This window comes from Egretta garzetta, unplaced genomic scaffold (assembly GCF_000687185.1).
Source record: "Egretta garzetta isolate BGI_Z169 unplaced genomic scaffold, ASM68718v1 scaffold420, whole genome shotgun sequence".
Lineage (NCBI taxonomy): Eukaryota > Metazoa > Chordata > Aves > Pelecaniformes > Ardeidae > Egretta > Egretta garzetta.
In genome coordinates, this window is record NW_009258386.1 from 819,099 (window position 1) to 840,086 (window position 20,988).

Sequence of the window (20,988 nt, forward strand, 5' to 3'; positions counted from 1 at the left end):
CCTAGAATGTTTTGGGTTGGAAGGGACCCCTAGAGGTCATCTAGTCCAACCCCCAATGCTGCAGGAATGTTCAGTGCTTTTTCTCTCATTCACTGAAATAAAGAGCCAGCACAAAGGCATTTGTTTCTTTTTTAAGCTCTATACCTTATGGTGTTTCTTCTGTATATATAAAACTACATGATCTTGTGCACTTCAACATGGTTAAAATGAAAATGGGTATTTGATTGTACACCAGTGAATATACCAATGAATAATTGGAAACAATTATTTTCAAAGTATTATTCATACAAAATTCTCTGAGCTAGACTTGTTGCTTATCTTGACTTACGGGTATCTATATGGGTACAAAAAACCCATACTCTTTTTTTTAAATTGTGACTGTCCTTGTATTCCAGCTCCAGGGTGCCTTTATATTAAATGTCATAATGCCTCATACCTCACTACATCTTGAGGTCCACCAGCTAATACAGAGGTATGAGAGCCAGCAGTGTGCCCAGGTGGCCCAGAGGCCAATAGCATCCTGGCTTGTGTGGCCAGCAGGATGAGGGAGTGCTTGTCCCCCTGTACTCTGCACTGGTGAGGCTGCACCATGAATACTGTGTTTTCCTCACTACAAGAAGAATTCTTCACTACAAGACAGACATTGAAGTGCTGGAGTACGTCCAAAGAAGAGCAATGAAGCTGCTGAAGGGTCTAGAGCACAAGTCTTATGAGGAGCGTCTGGGGGAACTGGTGTTGTTTAGCCTGGAGAAAAGGAGCCTCGGGGGAAGACCTGAAAGGAGGTTGCAGTGAGGTGGGGGTCGGTCTCTTCTGCCCAGTAACAAGTGATAGGGTGAGAGGAAATGGCCTCAAGTTGTGCCAGGGGAGGTTTAGATTGGATATTAGGAAATATTTCTTCACTGAAGGGGTTGTCAAGCATTGGAGCGGGCTGCCCAGGGAAGCAGCTGAGGCCCTGTCCCTGGAGGTATTTTAAAAGATGTGTAGATGTGGTGCTTAGGCACGTGGTTTAGTGGTGCGATAGCAGTGTTAGGTAATGGTTGGACTTGATGATCTTAAAGGTCTTTTCCAACCTAAATGCTTCTATGGAATTTTGCAGTATGTAGGCAGGCACATACTTGCCCATCTTTACATTTTACTGTTGTTAGTGCTATTTACTACTACTGTTACGTAGGTGGTGTGGTGATTGTTAACTAGATATTTAATGATTAGACTAGTACTTGTCTATAACTTTTTCCTCAGTAGTACAGGGTTCAAGGTCTATCCCTATGATGAAGCCTCGGTGCTGTTTAATTGTGACAAAGGCCTTGTTCTAAGCTACCTGGGACTCTCCTCAAGTATAAGGAGGAGACATTTTGCCAAGCAACACTCATGTCTTTCTGAGTAGCTTCTAAGGGCTAGAGAAGCCTGGCTAGGCAGGGTGACTCAACCTATAAGGGATGTATTTTTTCTTTTTGCCTCCACCAGAGCACAATAGGGAGTCATTTGGAACCTCTACTTTGTTAGCTCAGGGGATGGTAGATTGGAGAGGACTTGGATGAAGGGGTGGGAGATGACCTCACACTCATAGGGGAAAAAAATGGTAACTCTGAGGTGTGTAGGTATGCTTGTTTAAGTTTGCATAAGAAGTCTCTGCTGGCATTAGGTTCCACTGGTGAAAGCACAAGTTTGTACAGAAATGTGGATAGAACAGAACAGGAGTAACACCAGCAGAAATAACAGTTCTTTCTGATACTCTCAGTGAAACAATAAACACTATGGTAACTTCTTTATCTCGTGACTTCAGACAACTCTGGGGTCTTACAAAATGTATGACAGAATCAGGATATGACAGTGGAGGAGGTGAAGGAGAAATCTCCCAGGTCCTCGATGTCTTGCATCCTCTCAGCACTACAGTGATTAAGTAAGAGATTATTAGAGCCTGCAAAAGACGTGAGCTAAGAAGTGATACAGTGTTTCTTTTTGTGTTCTCCTGGTACCATGCTTGTGTGTAACAGACAAGAGGAGAGAAAAAGGACTGTTGTGATACAACATTTAGGGAAAAACAGCTGAAGAAGTCCAATTTGATTTGGATATATCATTTACTTATCTTCCAGTCTCTAGATGTACTTGCTTGTTTACTACCCCTTTTCTAAATAGGGTATTTTACCACAATTCGTAGTCCCAGTTTAATGGACAGTTACAACAGAAATATCAAGAGCAATGAAACTTTATTGTGACCAAGTTGCTTTCAGTCACCTGGCAGCCACAGCTGTGGTGTTTACAAGATCTTATTTAATCTTTTTGAATTTCATGAAAATGGAAGCTGTAATCCTTCCACTGACGGGTAACTAGTGGTAACTAGCTTCATTTATATATATATATTACTTTTTTCCCTTCTTTGTTGCTGTGTGGTCTGAAGTGTTCTGTGGCATGGATGCTGGTTTTAAGAGTCTGAAAAATCTCTTGAAATTAATTTCCCTTTGTTTTGTCTATTACCTCAGAATTCTGTGAAGCCTGGGTTTAGATCACTGTAAAGCAAGTAGATCTGGAAATTGTAAAGAAATAGTGTATTCTATCAATTCCTATCCCATTTCATCACCCTTTTTCATGAAGGCTTCCAATAAGAGAGCATTGAAAGAGACATCCTTAGAATACAGGAGCAGGGAGTACTTATCTGTTTACTTCTTTCACTAAAAATAAGGATCTCATATTCCAGATCTTTGATGCTTCCCTGCATTGATCTATCATTTCAAGTCTCATCTGATGATTTTACCCCGTACAGTTCCCTGGGTAAATCTTTGAGTTTGGTTTCTGGTTTTCAACTCTCAGGATTTCTCTCTTCACACATGTGTTCAGCCAGCCTGCAGAATAGACCTTATTTCACTGGTAGGGCATCTCATTATCAGCACTGAGTCTTGCTCTTTGATCTTTTGAAAGCAGTGGTAATAATGTTTGGAGGTCATGAAAGTGCCCATGATACAAATACTTTGTCTCAAAAGTAGGGTTAATGAGAGCAGTGTTACATTTACATTTAGCAGGAGCTTATCTGTCTCCAGTATGAAAGTATGCTTCAGATTCTGGCAAGGACTGCTGGCCTCGGGCTTCTAAGTGACATGATTTCACAGTTCAGCTGTTCTCCAGACAGAAATAGCCAGTAGATAATTCAGACAGTACATGGGTATGGTGTTGGAAGGTTCTGCAACAGATTCTCTTCAGGTGTGCAGTGAGATATGCTTCTCTCCTATACTTAGCCTAATGCATCTCCTCTGAGATACGAGTAACTTGTATTGGGTTTTGAAGAAATATTTTGCTCAGATATTTTAAATGGACATTGTGTCAACAGGCAGGAAGGAGGACACCCGCCTCTGGGTTTTGTGTTGCTTTCTTTTGCCTCCTCTATGTTTTCAGATTTTGTTAGCAGGTAACCTCAACAGACAGCACTTGCACAACAGTAACAGATTTTTTTCAAGGGACTATAAATACACAGAAGGAAACATCTATCAACTACAGTAATAACCATAAACAAGAGCAAGAAATGCTAAATTTTAATCCCAAGAAGGCTCCAGTTTGGACTCCTTGCCCAGATAATTCTAATCACCCAGGATCAGACATGAATCTTCCTCTTGCATACTATGGTACAGGAAGCCTTTAAGGAACTGAGGGATAGTGTTGTGCTGAAGGTTGATAGCCACAGTTTAGGCACTCGTGAGCTGAACCTAGTTAACCCCCCTCATACAGTTCTCAGTCCCTTTGCCTATTCTACCTGATATATAATTTTGTAGAATGGGACAAATTCTGTGTTGTTTTTTGTCCACTGTGTCAAGTGTCACTACCTCAGATGACCTGCATGCTCTTTACTTGATGGCCAGTGAAATGCAGCTGTTCCCTGAATTTCAGAGCTTTCTATTCCAAAACAAGATGTTAAGTAGACTGATTTACAAGTTAATAGAAAGATGTTTCTAATGAATCTAGTAGCCTTCTATGATGGAGTGACTATATCAGTGGACAAGGGAAGATAGACGTCATCTATCTGGACTTCTGTAAGGCCCTCAATACAGTCTCCCACAATATTCTGACTGCTAAATTGGAGAGAGATGGGTTTGACAGATGGACTGTTAGATGGGTAAGGAATTGGCTGGATGGCCATGTCCAAAGAGTTAGTCAATGGCTCAATGTCCAAGTAGAAACCAGTAATGAGTGGTGTCCCTCAAAGGTCCATGCTGGGACCAGTACTATTTAATATCTTCGTCAGTGACATAGACTGTGGGATCAATTGCACCCTCAGCAAGTTTGCAGATGACACCAAGCTGAGTGGTGCAGCTGACACTCCTGAGGGACAGGATGCCATCTAGAGGGACCTGGACGAGCTTGAGAAGTGGGCCCATGTGAACCTCATGAGATTCAATAAGGCCAAGTGCAGGATCTTGCACATGGGTTAGGGTGATCCCCAGTATCGATACAGACTGGGAGATGAATGGATTGAGAGCAGCCCTGTGGAGAAGGGCTTGGGGGGACTGATGGATGAGAAATTGGACATGAGTGGCAATTTGCACTTGCAGCCCAGAAAGCCAGTGGTATCCTGAGCTGCCTAAAGAGAAGCATAGCTAGCAGGTCAAAGGAGGTGATTCTGCCCGTCTGCTCTGCTCTGGTGAGACCCCACCTGGAGTACTGTGTCCAGCTCTGGAGTCCTCAGCACAGCAAAGACATGGACCTGTTGGAGCGGGTCTAGAGGAGGCCCAGCCTGGAGAAGAGAAGGCTCTGACAAGACCTTCTTGCAGCCTTTCAATATATAAAGAAGACTCATAAGATTGAGAGAGACTTTTTACTAAGGCCTGTAGTTGACAGGACAAGGAGTAACATTTTTAAACTGGAAGAGGGTAGATTTAAATTGGGTATAAGGAAGACATTTTTTATGATGATGGTTGTGACACACCAAAACAGGTAGTCTAGAGAAGTTGTGGATGTGCCCCACTCTTGGAAGAGTTGAAGGTCAGGTTGAGCAGAGCTTTGAGCAACCTGATCTAGTGAAAGACATCCCTGCCTGTGGCTGGGGGGTGGGGGATTGGACTACATGATCTTTAAGGATCCCTTCCAACCCAAATCATTCTAGGATTCTGTTTTCTGCATTTCTACATCAGTGCCTGTTTCAACTTTATAATCTAGACATGAAAGTCTGGCTTTATTACCTGTTCCATAAAAGATCTTTCTGTTACTGCTATATGCATGTAATCTTCTTGTATAGGTTTATGCTGTAATAAATTCTCTGTTGTAAGTGGCTCTTAGCTTAAGTGGTAGGAGAGTCAATCCTCAGGACAACTGTCTTCATGTTATAAGCCAAAGATCCTTGCAGATCTCACTTCAGGTTTTTTTCTGACATGATTTTGGAATGCCATATGAACCTGTCTTCTGTTTCTTCTTTGCTAAAGAGAAATAAAACTTTAAATACTTGGGCTGGAATTAATCTCCCCTAGCCTCATACATCTGAAAATTAGACATCTCCTCTCCCTCCGTAGTAAAGGGATGAAGAAATGAAATAACTTATCTCACTGTCTTGTATGAAAATACGTGTATCTAAATATGTATCTTCAGATAGGTATGTCTACCTCTCCTTCTCCATTAACTGTTGAAGGAATTTAGACAGCTCGCTTACTGTTAATTACATGAGCTGAGATGAATGTGATAATTGTGTTATGATATTCTAAGATGACAATTCATTCGGGAGCATACCTTGATCGTTAATGTATTTCCTGGGGATGGGGAGGATAAATATCCAGAAATATCCTTTTGAGGTTTATCAAAGTGGATCTCAAACTATGAAAACACATTATGAGCTTGATATTTTGTGGTAGTTTAAAAGTAGTTTTGATAGTAGCAAATTGGTAGTTTATTCCATTCAAATTCAGATAACCTGCCTAAATAGTGCTTGAGTCTTTACAGACACCTTTTCTTTGATAAAGATATTCTGAATTTGTCTATGCCTAATTGAATTCTTCAGCGAGTGCTTGAGAGATGCTTATTCCCACCTCAGAATAACTGGACACTTGCTGGTTAGTAACCAAGAATGGAGTCCATGTGGAAGGAATCAGACAATAGCTGTGCTGCTTTGAAATGTGTTCTCCATATTACTGAATTCTCTATTTCCAGCTTGTGTATCAACAAAAGAATGAAGGGCAACGCTGCACGCTGTGCTCTCTCCAGTTCAGAGAAAGGGAGGGTATGAGTTGGTGGGAGCCAGTGCTCTGTTGGTTCCAACCTTTAGCAGAATTACTCGGTCTCAGGTCCTTAGGATTCATGCACAGTAAGGCTGTGGTTTCACAAGCACTTTGAGCCAGTTTGAGCACAGGTACTTTTGAAAGAAGTCTGTTCTGCACCTTTCCTTCTGTCAGCATACGTGTTGAAGGGGCTGCACCGGGAATGAGATCATGTTGATCAACATAGCATGATACAAAAAAAGAAAAAAAAAATTGTTTTGCAGCTGGATCAGTTTCTCGATCCTGTTACTTTTTGTAGCCTTGCAGCCTTAGCAGAATCCAGAAGGGAGGAAAGCCAGTACTTCTGTGTTTGGTGGCAACTCTTGATAAATAAGGCTGTCATTCAACAACTGCTTTAAGCCAAATTGTAGAATACATATGGGTGGGACATCTGAACAATGAGAATGGAAGTTATTCTTCATAAAAGCAGTAAAAAAATTTATTCAAAGTAGTTCACTTTGGTATATGGAATCGACTCATGATTTTTACTATCTGGCTGCAAGATTATATATAAAAATGCCTGTTGTGTATGTAAATACACATTTTATGAACAAGGAAAGAAACCTTTGTATGAGTCATGTATATTTTCAATACAGGTTTACAACTCAGTCCAGCTTCCATTAAAAGTAAGGGCAAAACCTTATTGGTTCAAAGTTGCCTTCTAAAACCCTCTAATATTTTAGATATTGATTCTACAAACCTTCTGCATAAACCAGTTTATGTCTATGATAGTTGCAGTGATATTACTTTTGTTCTTTCTTTGATGTTTTATCAATAAACTAGAGGTTATACAATGTATGATAAGTGTACTTTTTACACTAGCATTTCAACATTATGTCTAAGTGTTTGGAAATGAATATAAAATTATAGCTATTTGGATATTAAAAACTGGCCAACTATTTTGGGTTTGTCACCATATCCTTGGGTAGAAAGGTACAGACGGATGCATGAGGTATCTGTTGTGTAGCAACTCGTTTTTCTTTAACTTGTTTGCATGACAGAAAGAGATATGGTTTATCAGATGAGTTTAATATTCTAATCTTACGACTTTTTTCTCTTTAGGTTGCAGCAATCTATAAAGATTCAAGTATTGGAAATCTTATCAATATAGTTATTGTAAAATTAATTGTAATTCACAATGAACAGGTAGGAAAAATAAATATGAAAAAGATTTCTTTCTAATAGAAGAAATAAAATGAATTTGCATAGTAATTCCACAGTTTAAAATTTTTTAGTTTTAAATACAAACTATTTTCTTTAACTATAAAATTTTCGTTTTAAATAGGAGACTAAATGTCAAATGTGAAGTTAACTGCAGAGCCTTTATTTAATGCCTGTGTTTCCCCATCTGTCTGTTAGCACCTAAATGGACATAAATCAGATACTGTATGAAAGCTTATGGCGTAACTACCTAAAGTGTGGTTATACACATGGAAACACGACAGGGAAATGACAGCTTTTATAGAGGGTTTTGATGGAGGGTTTTCGGCCCTAACAACTGTAGTAAGAGTGTAAGAAGTATACACTTTTCAAATATATGTTTTTATATTTATTTATCATAAATGGCTTGTCACTTTTTTAAATACGTGGTGCATACTCACATGCACTGATTTAAATAATGGGTTCTCATGACTGATGACTTGTAGCTAAATTAAGACTTGATGCAACAAACAAATCAGTGTGAGTGAACTTATGTGGAGTCCTGCTGACTTCCTTTCCATGCACAGATTAGGGGCACAAATGACAAAGTAATAAGTGCAAATGCATGAATATTAAAACCCCTATTTGGTTTTTTTTTTGTCATTTCTTGCTTAGGAAGGACCAGCTATCACTTTTAATGCAGCTACCACTCTTCGTAATTTTTGCTTATGGCAGCAAGCACAAAACACTTTGGATGATGCGCACCCTTCTCATCATGATACTGCTGTTCTTATCACTAGGTACAGTATCTGAAATAGCACTAATTGCTCAGCTAGATGAGACAAATGCTTCAGTTTCTTTTTTACAACATTGGTTTTTAACCATTCTGCCGATATTGTTCATAGATAATTGAAGTGAATAAAGACTGTCTTGCACTTCCCAAGCCACCGATTATCAATACATGAGCGGTTACTCTGAGATTGCTATGTTGATAGCTAACTGTCTGATGAACCTTTTGTTAAAGATGATGGAAGTTACTTAGACCTGAAGTTGTTAGGAGGAAGTGAAGTCTATAAGCATTGTACATATATGTGATAGGGACGAGGTGGTGTAAATAATGGAACCATCTGAAGGATGCGGTGGTGGTCAGCTCCTGATAGCCCAGGTGTAATTAGAACTACAAAAAGCTTACAAATGGAAAACATTTCAATATTAGTATGTATTCTTCCTGTATATTGATCGCCTCAGTGAAGGTTCTGATGTTCATTTACTAAAATATATTCTCTCTTTTGCTATTCTTTGTCATTATGTTTCCCCACCCTCAGTGTTCAAGTTGGACACACTCCAGCAGTTTAAAGTATTTGATATTTGTCATGAATTTTATGATGTTATTTTAGTAGAAGATCCACTCTGTAAGGTAGTTTCAAGCATACTGCAATTGGCATGTTTTTCAGCAGCATTTCATGCTTGATATACTGTCTGTATTGTAGAGAAATAACATAGTATTTTAATGTTCTTTGCAAGCTGGATAGAAAGCAGTACTGTGAGCTTAGTCTGGTGAATTTAAATTAATTCTCTCGCTAGAATGCAAATTGAATGGACTGTAAGATTAAAAATTGAGAATCAGGTTTGCAGGTGCTATAATTAATATAGCAACAGGGAAATACTTTTAAAATCTTTTGTTTGCTGTAATAATTTTAAATAATTTTTTTTCTTCAAGGGAAGATATCTGCAGAGCTAGAGAGAAGTGTGATACTCTTGGTGAGTTATTCTTTTTTTACTCAGTATGATTTTTTTAAATAAGAGATGTCACTGTAGGAAGGAAAATCCGTTGGGAATAAATTGTAAAATAGATGCAAAATTCAAGATTTTTTATATAAGAGATGTCACTGTAGGAAGGAAAATCGGGAATAAATTGTAAAATAGATGCAAAATTCAAGTCACACAGACAAAAAAAAAAAATCAACTTCTCAGTGTTGTTCTGCCCTGGCATATACTTTGGTGCCAGGTGGTTGTTCGTTTTGTGTAAAATTGCTGCATAGTTGAGGTGTGGCTTTCAACTCGGGTGTCATAGTATTTGTTTATAGAGTCACTCCATCTATATGAAAACTCATTCTGTTAAGCTTTTATACAAGGATTCAATTTTGCAGGTTTAGCAGAGCTAGGTACAATGTGTGACCCACTACGCAGCTGTTCTATAAGTGAAGAAAATGGATTGAGTGCTGCTTTTACTGTAGCGCATGAGCTTGGACATGTGTAAGTACCTATTTCCCAGCAGGTAAATGGTTTTTTTATTTACTTTTGAATATAATCATTTTCCAGGGATGGGCTCTACATTTCTAAGAGTGTGCAGTTTACTACATCCTTTTAGAAGAGTCATTATTTTTGCCCCTTGCAGCTCTGCCCACTACCTAAAGGTAGAGAAATTGTGAATTTTATAACCTGGTTGGTATCCTGAATTATGGGAAATACTGGCCATACAGCTATATTCTGTCCTTTTGTCGTATGAACTGGTTGGGACACTGGGACAGATAACTTAGAAGTGCAACATAGTCTTGTTAACTCCAGCTGCATTCTAGCCCTGATAGAAATTTATCTTTAAGAAAAGACATTTGTTAATATAACACAGAAATATTCTTCTTTGTGTTTGATCCTTTCAGAATACAATAGAGTAACACAAAGAGAAATACTTTACACAGAAAAATAAGAGGAGATGACAGCATTTTATTTTATGAAGCATACCTCATCAGTGATGGCAGAAAGGTGCTATACTCTAGCTCCATGAGGCATGCTACAGTTTAGGTAACAACGACGTTACAGAGCTCAGTAGCTAGCTCGTTGATTTTCATGTGCCTGGAAGTTCATCTAGATACATACCATTTGTCATGGTACTTAAACTGAGATATAAAATAAGACTATGTGTTAGTTGCATAAATACGATGCTGATATACTCTGTAGTTTGTTTTTATTACTGAATAGTAAGAGTTACAATGTGAGTATTGGGGTAATATGTTATGGACAGTCTAGTGAAGGTCTGTATATTTAGTTGAGGAGATGGGTTGTTTAAATAAAGTGGCATACTCCTGAAACACTGGAATTTTTCTGGTGGGCTAAAGAACTATGTAATTGTAAAATTCTTACTGTGCCCAGCATTATATAATTAGGAGTATTTTAGAAAAGGAGAGAATTTTATAAGGCATTTTTAAGATATCTATTGCCATAATGTCAGATAGTCATATTAAGTGGGTCCCATTAATTTTTAAGGCATTTTCAAACTCAAAACTCAAGCATTTTGCTGCTACGACAAAGAGTTTCAATTGCTGAATTTGTTTTGGAGTTTGTCTGTTTTGCTTCTTAGATTTAATGTGCCTCATGATGACAGCTTTAAATGTAAAGAAGCTGGAATTAAACATCAGTACCATGTGATGGCTCCAACTTTAAATTACCATACAAGTCCATGGACCTGGTCAAAATGCAGTCAAAAATACATCACTGAATTTCTTGAGTAAGTACCAGTATAATGCTATGTATTTTTTTTTTTCAATTTCATGTCTTTCTGAGAAGTATTTTACTTTAACAACAAAACAAAATTGGTATTTAATTTAACCACTGATTTGTAGGGCCTCAGTCCTACAGAAAAATCCTCTTTGGATGATTCACCACTACAAGTTGTACTGAACATGTAAAGCTAAGAAGTTTTGGGTGTTTGGTTTTGGGTTTGTTTTTGTTTTTGTTTTTGTTTTTTTACTATAGTGGCGTTGGTTATTGGTAAACTCTTTAGTATGATTTTAGTAGGTCAGACCAGACAAACTATTTTAGGAAGTTTTTATTTAAAAAATAAGTGGTAAGTATAATTTTAGGCAGTACTGTATTTTTTTTTCCTGTGTGAATGAGGAAAAAAGAGAAACTACAGCCATAAACCACAAAACCACTTAAGCTTTGTTTGGTAGATATAACAGAAAAGTCAATAAAGGCAAATGGAGTGACCTGGCTCACTTTATTATTTTTAATTAAAGTCATTACACAGGCAGATAGGCATGCAAACCCATAACTCCACCGAGACATGCAGGTGTAAGTGTTGTGTGAGTAAGCTCCTAATGAATTAATCAGGAGTGATTTATTCACATTTTGTTCCTGTTTTTACAACAGTACTGGTTATGGTGAATGTCTCCTAGACAAACCGAGTGGAAGAATATACGATCTCTCGTCTCAGCTGCCTGGGTCAATGTATGATGTCAACAAGCAGTGTGAACTTATGTTTGGTCTTGGGTCACAGGTGTGCCCGTATCTGGTAAGTGAACAACACACAGAGTCATGCTCAATCAGTACTAAAAAAATACTGAAAGGTCGGTTTAGAAATGAAATCTGAGGACTTCTGGTTTTGGCAGAATTTTATTCTGAAATATGTCAAAGTTCAGGTTCTCTTTAGTTGAAAGGGGAAGAGGTCAGTGGGGAGAGCATTGCAGCGCCATGTGCTAGAAATATATAGAATTAAAAAGTAGGATTAATTCACTTTGATTTGTACATCTGCGTATGTGGTTATAACTCCTTTAACAGATCTAAAGCTGCATAAATTAAGGCTTCCTGCAACTACTGAAAGGGAGTTGTTTCAACATTTTTACAAACATTTTCACATCATAGCCTCTATCTTACATTAACAGGTCTTTCTTATCTACTTCTTTTAGTGCTTTTTGCAAACTTCAGAATTAATATACAAATTTAAATATTTGTTCCAAATGTTTGGACCAAAATGTAGATGCCCTCTACTTTGACAAAATGTCAAAATATTTTCAAGGCTGTTAGAGTGTACATTTTCTACACTTATCCAAAAATTTTTTTAAAGCAAAACTGGGATCTGGAAAGAAAACTTGAACAGATTAATGAACTTAAGTTGTATTTTGAAAACTTAATGTGGTTGGTGTAATATAAAATAAATAGAAATATAATATTATGACTTCATTACTGTTGAGATGTCACACAGGTAGATTTTGGACCAACTTGTCAAATATCTCTACTAGTATTGTATGGCTTGTTGGAGCTCTTTAAAACAGAGAATTTAAGATCAGATTCAGACTGGATTAAGAGGAGCTGTTAAACAGTTAAAATGTTGTTTAGGAGGAGTCAGGCTTTACAGGGGATATTATAGAAAAGTACAGGGGGATTCAAAGACCTGAAGATGGTGTTACTGAAGACTGCTTTGTAAGTTTTGTAATCCATAAAGGTTATTTGTCCATTAAGAGTCTTTTAATAATTTGAAAAGGAGGCTTTCTTCTTAATTTTCTAGTCAGTTTATTTTTTAAAATAATTTTTTAGCTAATGTCTTTATCTGGGGATTATACTCAAACTGTGCTGCATAGTGTCAGCCATAATATCTTACATGCTTTTTTATTAAATCATCTACTGAATTAGAAAATGAAGTTATCTATTACTTATGATGAGATCAGTTGCAAATAATCCATATTCCTGCCTGGCCTTATGCAAAACCCATTTTAAGTTTTGTTTGTGTTTTTTTTTTTTTTTTTTGGTCAGGTTTTATCTGTGAAAAATTGTAGTACTAATAGCAAACACTAAACTCGCATAGTATGAGAAAACAATATAAATATACCAACTGACGTCTAAAATGGTGTTACAGATACAACAAAGGTTATCTTGTTTTCTTTTTAGAAACAATGCAAACGCTTATGGTGCACAAGCACAGAAGGTGTTCACAAGGGTTGCCGTACTCAGCACATGCCTTTGGCTGATGGAACCGTTTGTGGTGTGGGAATGGTAAGCCTTCACCTACTTCTTGCATATGGCAAAATCATTGATGTAGATAAGATCAGTGCTTGCTCTGTGGCAATATTGCACCTGTAACATACTGATTGTGTAAACAGTATCTACCCAATTTTACCTGCAGTTTCTCTTAGTCCTGTAATGTTGTGACGTAAATAATACAGGTTTTCTGTTCAGAATAATGATAAAAGTTTACAGGTGCAACACGAGTTAAAAATAGGTGGAAGACTTCAGGGGAAAGTTGCCATCTTCCTTCTGTTTGAAAACTTCAGATCATTCATAACAAATTGGGTTTTTTCCTCATTGGTAGTGCTCCAAAGATGAATTTCCTGGAAACAAGGCATCCCCAAAGTGTGTTTCCCCCTGTTTGTCTTGCTGAGGCTGTTTCACTGAACCAAAATGAATTAAGTATGAGCAATGTAGATACAGGAGTTCTACTTCTTTGGAAAGAGGGAGTCCTTGGATTAGTGTCCTGGTTCCAGTAGATATTTGTGCATTGTATCTGTTTCAGACAAAGAATGAACAGTATGAAACTACATCAGGGGAAATTCAGATTGGTGTTAGAAAAGGTTCTTTACTGAGAGACTGGTTGGTCACTGGAACAGGCTCCTCAGGGAAGTGGTCATGGCACCAACCCTGTCAGAGTTCAAGGAGTGTCTGGACAATGCTCTTAGTAATATGATTTAGTTTTATGTAGTCCTGCAAGGAGCAGGGAGCTGGACTTGATGATCCTTATGGGTCCCTTTCAACTTCCTGCTTGAGATATTCTGCGATTTGATGAAAGCATCTATCAGTACCTCTTCATCTACTCCAGTAAGTGCCTTAGCCACACATAACTCACTGATATTCTGTCTTGACTATTTTAACACAATTCAAGATACTTGGATCTGTCCAGTGCTAAAAAAAAGGAGCTCTCTTCTCACTTACACCCTAATGCGTAGGACTCTACCTGGCTCTGTGAAGTATGGATTGACTGCTTTGGCACATAAAAAAGAAGAAATGGAAGCTGGACTTTCTACACCCTGCTCATTGGTTTATTTGGTAAAGAGTGTTTGGGTGATGAGAGGTCAGCTCACTACTCCCTCATCTGGCAGGTTGTTTCTGAGTGTGTATCTTTATCTGTATCCTCTGACGATATAACCTTTCTTGGGCTGTCTGTAAGGGTCATAAATATCTAATTAGTAGATAAAGTCAAGGCACTTACAGAACCTTGATAGAAACAGAAGTAGTGGTGGAGGCTAGCTGAATCCAGAGTTATCAGTGAAGATTTTGGGGGCTTTAGTTTTGGATTTGTATGTAGTTTGGTAAGTGAACAGAAGGCAAGTGTTTGAATTCTTTGCTGATCTAGGCTTTGGCTTCTCTGTGTCTAGTTCACCACTGGCAAATAGAATTTTTTTCTTACCTGTCAGGGGATTGTGAGAATAAATATTTCAGGGATTTTTGACATGCTCAGATATGACAGTTATTATCTTAAGTACGGCTGGTTTATTATGTCGAGCTGCTTTTAATAGTAGTGTGCTTTGACAGCTTCAGGGGCTGTGGGAGCACTGTTAATTTTTTATCTTTTGATAGTTTTATAGGTTCAAGGATGACTTAAAAATATCTGGTCTAATTTCTATGTATAATAGGCTGCTACATTTCACTCAGTTATTACTAAATTTCTGCCAGTAACTTTTAATCTTTACAGATTATTTTTTTTTACTTTTTCTGTATTTGGTAAGACAGTACTAGTGAGGAATTTGAAAATACTGTCTTAATGGATAACAATTTAGTGGGTAAACTGTCTCAAATGGTTTCTTTCTTTCTTGCAAGATTAGGAAAAGTTATTTGAAGGTTGCAGTGGAAGCTATGCTTGATTAAATCCTATGCCTGCAGCTGGTGTTACAATGTTTAACCATTTTTCAGTCAGTCACTGTTCAGAACGGAAATTCATCTTTTATATAGACTTCATGTGTAATCTTTAGTTCAATTGACTTGACTCTACTTTGCCAACATCAGAGAACTTCTTTTATATAAAAATACAAAAACCTATTTTATGCAATTACTGCAGGGAAACCAGTTTTCTCTAGGAAGTGAAGAGCTAATTACAGTCATTACCTCTGAAAGATGTAAGAAAGAACAGCAATTAATCTGACAAATTGTCATCTGTTCCTGTCTGAGGGACAGCTCCTTTCAAGCTCAGTCAGCAAGTTTCTGTTGATGTTAATGGGAATAAGACATGGCAACTAGTTATTGTAATTAATATTTGCCAGCAAGCTAAATAAATTTATATTTGGCATTTGCAGCATTATTGCTGTGATGAATACAGAAATGATCCATTTAAGGCATTTGTAATTCTAGTATCAACTTTTCAAGCTTAGATTTGACATGTGAGTTTATTTTCACAGTAATCTTTAATTTTTCTTCAGGCTGTGTGTCTGATTAGTGGATCTTGCTCTATGGACTGCTCTAACAGTCCTTGTATCTTTCCTTCCCCAAAATATAAGATGATAGAAATCTAATAATATAAGACTCTCAAGTGAATGAGCAAACAGCTCTTCCTGAGCACCTGTACTTCCTCATGGAATACCTTCTTGCCATATGCAATCTATGAGCATGCATGCATTATGAAAGAGAATTGTTTTGTATGTCTCATGGTGCATGCACCCGTAGAGCTCCGTGACTTCTGAAGATATATAATAGTAGTAGTAGGTGCAGGTAGCATTTTTTTAAAATATTAAGGGGAAAATGCAGCCTAAAATTCTGGTGTCTTATAGAGAATAAAGAAAATATTTTCTTGGGAATTTGAACATTTCCTGTATTCATTCTATAGATTTAATATTATTAATTATCTAGAATTAATATTACTAAAATAGAAAACTTTGAATTCTATTTCAGTTTACTGTCTAGTCTAATTTGTTTGAACTGATCAAACTGTACTTTGTTCATCTTAGTGTTACCTGCAAAAATGAATTATATTTGCTTGTTGGGCTTCTGCTGAAGTATCCGAAAATTTCTCTTCACCTCCTGTTTTTATACATTCTGAGAGCTTAAGTCTGACAGTGGCCTATAGGTAGCGATTCTGCTGTGTCTGAGAACAGTTTCTCACTCCATTGATACTCATGTTGTGTCTCATTACTTCAGTTGCTTTTTGTTTGCCTATTTGGCTTCACAAAGATCCATAGGAAATCTAAGCTCCTGCCAGCTCTTCTAACATCACACAAACCTTCCCTGAACAGAGGATGCAGCCGTTAGATTCTTTGGCCTAACTGGTACTTCAGAGACAGAATGATAGTAAATATACGTAGACATGCCATGTGTAAACATTTACTAGTTTTGCAGTGGTGAATTTCTACACACCATAGGACTGTATTTGTTATTGCTTGAGAAAGTGTTTCTGGTGGGGTTTTGTGAGAGCTATTATTAAATACAAAGGTATACATTCCTGGATTGTCTTCCTGAATAGAATTACGTGATATAACCAGAATATAAATTTTTTTAATAAAAAGTTATTTTTATTGTGTGATGAGGTACAATGGCATGAAAAATATTAAATGGTTAGTGTTTTCTCACATCTTTTTCTTGGTAATCAAAGTTACCATGGGATTACCTTCAGAATTAAGAACTACCTGTATGATTAGGCAGAGGTAGCCTGCTCAGTGGATGCCATGATGAATTTAATATATACAGTTGTAATTTTCATTGCTATGGTATAAATTATATGTAAAGATTAAAAGCATAATAAATCACAATAAGGAAAGTATTTATATGCTTCATTGAGGACCAAGATACCAGAGGAGGCCCCTGTGGATTACAAGATGTATGAGAGGGTTATTTTCCATCGGGACACTGTGGTGGGGTGACCCTGGCTGGACACTCATGGCAGGTGCCCACAAAGCTGCTGTATCGCTCCCCTCCTCAGCTGGACAGGGGAGAGAAAATATAATGGCTCATGGGTCAAGGTAAGGACAGGGAGAGGTCATTTATCGAGTACCATCACAGGAAAAACAGACCTGACTTCAGGAAATTAATTTCATTTTATTACCAATCAAAATTAGAGCAGGATAATGAGAAATAAAGACAAATCTTAAAAACACCTTCCCCCAACCCCTCCCTTCTTCCTGGGCTCAATTTTACTCCCAAATTCTCTACCTCATCCCCCTGAGTGGCTCGGGGTGACAGGGAATGGGGGTTGGGGTCAGTCCATCCCACGCTGTCTCTGCTGCTCCTTCCTCCTCAGGGGAGGGCTCCTCACCCTCTGCCCCTGCTCCAGCCTGGGGTCCCTCCCACGGCAGATAGTCCTCCCTGCACTGCTCCAGCCTGGGTCACAGCCTCCTTCGGGCACCCCCCTGCTCCGGCGTGGGGTCCTCCCTGGGCTGCAGGTGGGGATCTGCTCCCCCGTGGGCCTCCCCGGGCTGCAGGGGCACAGCCTGCCCCACCATGGGCTGCTCCAGGGGCTGCAGGGGAATCTCTGCTCCGGTGCCTGGAGCTCCTCCTGCCCCTCCTGCTGCACTGGCCTGGGGGGCTGCAGAGGGGTTGCTCTCACATATCCTCTCTCCTCTCTCTGGTTTTCGTTGCACAGGGTTTTTTTCCCCCTTCTTAAATACATTATCCCAGAGGCCGCTACCACCATTGCTGATGGGCTCAGCCCTGGTCAGCAGTGGGTCCATCTTGGAGCTGGGTGGCATTGGCTCTGCTGGACATGGGGGAAGCTTCTGGCAGCTTCTCACAGAAGCCACCCCTGTAGCACCCCTGCTACCAAAACCTTGCCATGCAAACCCAATATAGACAGCAACTGGAATGCTTTAATTGGCCTTGCCTCATTTTCTCATCATAATTCCTGTTGCCATCATGTTCCAGGTGTAGGACCTAATTTGATCGATGTTTAGGAAATGTGAATGACTTAGAGTAGCTCTTTGCCCTATGTCCTCTTAGGTTTTTGTTCTTGCATTCTAGTCAGAAATTTCTTTGTGGTCTGAAACTTCTGCAGGCCAGCAGGCTCTCAGTATTGTCTGTTTGAATTATGTTTTCAGTTGCTTTCTTTTCTTTTACTATCCATTTCTTTTATTTTTTAGGACACTATTCAAGGGTTTCTGTTGTGAGGAATTTACTTGCATTTGTACTCTGGCATAGTATAAAAGATTTCTCCTCTCCTTCAGCATAGGAAGTTTGGGGTTTTTTTTTCCCTTTCTTTTTGAAATTCAAAAAAAGAAGTGAGTTTGGAGAGTGATTCAGGTTTTGGCATGTTGAATATCTGTGTTCAGATTTAAAAAAAAAACAGAAAAAAAACCACAAAACCCCCCCACAAAATAATGTTAGTAGGTAGAATCCCTAGAGTCAGTGGGTTTGTTCATAATTCTAAATCTTCAGGGTATCTGTTTTCACAGTGTGGTTGATGTCATTCACAGAAAATACTTAATCCCATTATAAGGAGGACCTAATTAAAGGGAGTAGTAAGCTAATAGTATTACGGAAAAGAAATATTTACACTGTTATGTGTAACCAAATTGGTTACAAAGCCAACTGATATGCAAACTCTCCTTACACTTACCAGTCTCCAACTTACACCTGGCACAGAATCATGGCTACTGTATAATGAAGTGATGCCGTTTTTAGCAGTGTAGTTTACATGATATTCCAGTAATGGTGACTCATCTGTTGGAGTCGGCGAGGCACATCTGAGCCAAAAAAACAACTTCCAAAGAAGCGTCAAAGAAAATGGTGAAACCATCTATCTTCTAGGATAGGCATTCTCAGAACAAGTCTTTTTTTGCTATGAAAGTAACAGCAAAAATACCCAATACGGTGTCTTTTTTTTTTTTTTTTTTTTTTTTTGAGGCCCTCAGGTTGCATTCTGATCCTTCCTGGATTCCTGAGCAGTATACAAATACACCCATGTTCCATTGATTCTTTGGACATTAGAAGGGCGAGAGAGGAAGTAGCTATGTGGTTCTTACCCAAACTTTTCCATGTCCCAGAGCTGTCCCAGTGTTCTACATAATGGCAGTTTGCTACTTAAACACCACTGAAAAAACAAATGTCAGAGAATTCTGGAAAAAGCTGTTTAACAGCAAGAAGAAATCCACATGATACAAATTACAGTTTGATTGGAAAGCACGTGCCTTCTGTGTGTGTAACTTTTTTACTTCTATTCACTGTAGACATGTACTGTGTATTGAGCTAGTGTGTCTAAAAAATATCTAGAATAGCTATTGAGTGAGCTAAGATTTCATCCTAGTCCCTTTGTAGCCACATAAGGAGAGGGATAGAGGGACAGTTGAGAATGTGGACGCAGACCAACAAAGGTAAAAGAAGTAGCAGTCTCAGATTCTGATGTATGTTTGCTGCTCTTCAGTTATAGGTTACTACTCATGTATTGATTTCTTTTAAAAAATCATTGCATTCTTTGAATACCTCATGAATGTAACACAGGAAGATAGTTAATGTGAAAGAATAATTCATTATATGTATATATATATAAAGTAAGTATAAAAAATTCGGGTGGATTTTAAGAGTTGGGTGATAGGGGGATATGTTAACCACCTGGGAAGCAGCAGCAGATCTGATCTTTTGAACTGTAAAAACATAGTAAAGTGTATTTAAGGGCTCAAACCAAGAATTTTTGCTATAAACTGGGATTTTTGTAAATTTTCTGATGAGGTGTGATTTCAGAAAATTAAGTTTTCTGTGGGAATATATCAAGGGAGAAATAAAGTATGTAGATTTTTGCAAGAAAAAAAAATTGAAGATGTTGAAAATAATTATTAAAATATTGTGGGTTTTATAGATAATAAATGTCATCTGAGTAATAAATGTAGGCTTGTCCTGGAATCCATGCTACAGAGACCTGAGATGCCATAGTTAAACTGCAGTTAGACATTTCTCCAAGCTCCATTTTTTTCTGTCTTGTGTACTCATTTTACTAACCGCTTTATTTTCACTGTTATAATGTGCTCTAAGCCCCACTTCTTGTCTTGATTCTTTCAGCAATGTGCTTTCTTGACTGTGTTTTATAGGAGGAAGATGGAGAGCAGGCATAGGTCTAATGTGCAGGAAAATGTTTCCTTACATCTGCCTGCAGCAGACGAGGCAGAGAAGTCTGTAGCAGTACATTCATTCAGGGGAATGAATCAGAACACCCCATAGACGTAAATACAGCCAGAAGCAACAGCTCTGAGATCTGTGGGCTTCGGCATTTGTCTGAGTGGGTCTTCTTATCTTCATTCTCTGCTCATGGGCTTATGTGCTGACTCTATGTAACTTCTAAGATTGATACTCCTTTCCCTGCCCTATGCGATGGGAATCTACTTTGAGGCCATTTATGCTCAGACCTCGGCTATCGGCCAGATGCTTTATGGTGAACTGGTCCTGTACTGCAGCAGTCTTTAGTCTTTATCTGATTTGTGGCACCAGCTATGCCCATTTTCCTTTCCTGCATTCAGTCCGCTACAACTTTCTCTTCCTATGCTATTCACTGTCATTCTCAGGGCCCTGTCTGGATATCAGGAGTAAAGAAATTGTATTTTATAAGGCAAAAAGAAATCAGAAAAATAAAATTGGATATTTGGAAGGCAACATGCAGACCAATGTGTCTACTTTTGCAATGCTTTATCCTTTTCATTTTTTTTCCTCTTACTTGTCTTCAGTGTTCAATCATCTTCATTCCTTTTATAGAAGCATCAGCAGCTACCAGCAACATCCATGGAAACATGTTGGTGTCTGGTAATAGATGAATAGTTTTGCCTGAGCCTCCTTTTCTGCAAGGCTGCATGGGCCCCCAGCGTATGAAACTATGTCCTCATACACAGCATCAGTGTTTCAATCTTTGTCCCAAGATATTAAAAAACCATAGGTATATCTGGGA

General features: G+C 38.3%; 1 protein-coding gene across 1 annotated transcript in view; it reads left to right on the forward strand.

Moving 5' to 3' along the window:
• Positions 1 to 20,988, forward strand: part of ADAMTS20 (ADAM metallopeptidase with thrombospondin type 1 motif 20) — a 102,283-nt gene that overhangs the window by 22,833 nt on the left and 58,462 nt on the right. The window contains exons 5-11 of the mRNA XM_035897727.1: positions 7,293 to 7,376; positions 8,046 to 8,170; positions 9,091 to 9,131; positions 9,521 to 9,626; positions 10,729 to 10,875; positions 11,520 to 11,661; positions 13,035 to 13,139. Coding sequence (XP_035753620.1) covers positions 7,293 to 7,376; positions 8,046 to 8,170; positions 9,091 to 9,131; positions 9,521 to 9,626; positions 10,729 to 10,875; positions 11,520 to 11,661; positions 13,035 to 13,139 — 750 coding nt within the window. The remainder of the gene's footprint in view (positions 1 to 7,292; positions 7,377 to 8,045; positions 8,171 to 9,090; positions 9,132 to 9,520; positions 9,627 to 10,728; positions 10,876 to 11,519; positions 11,662 to 13,034; positions 13,140 to 20,988) is intronic.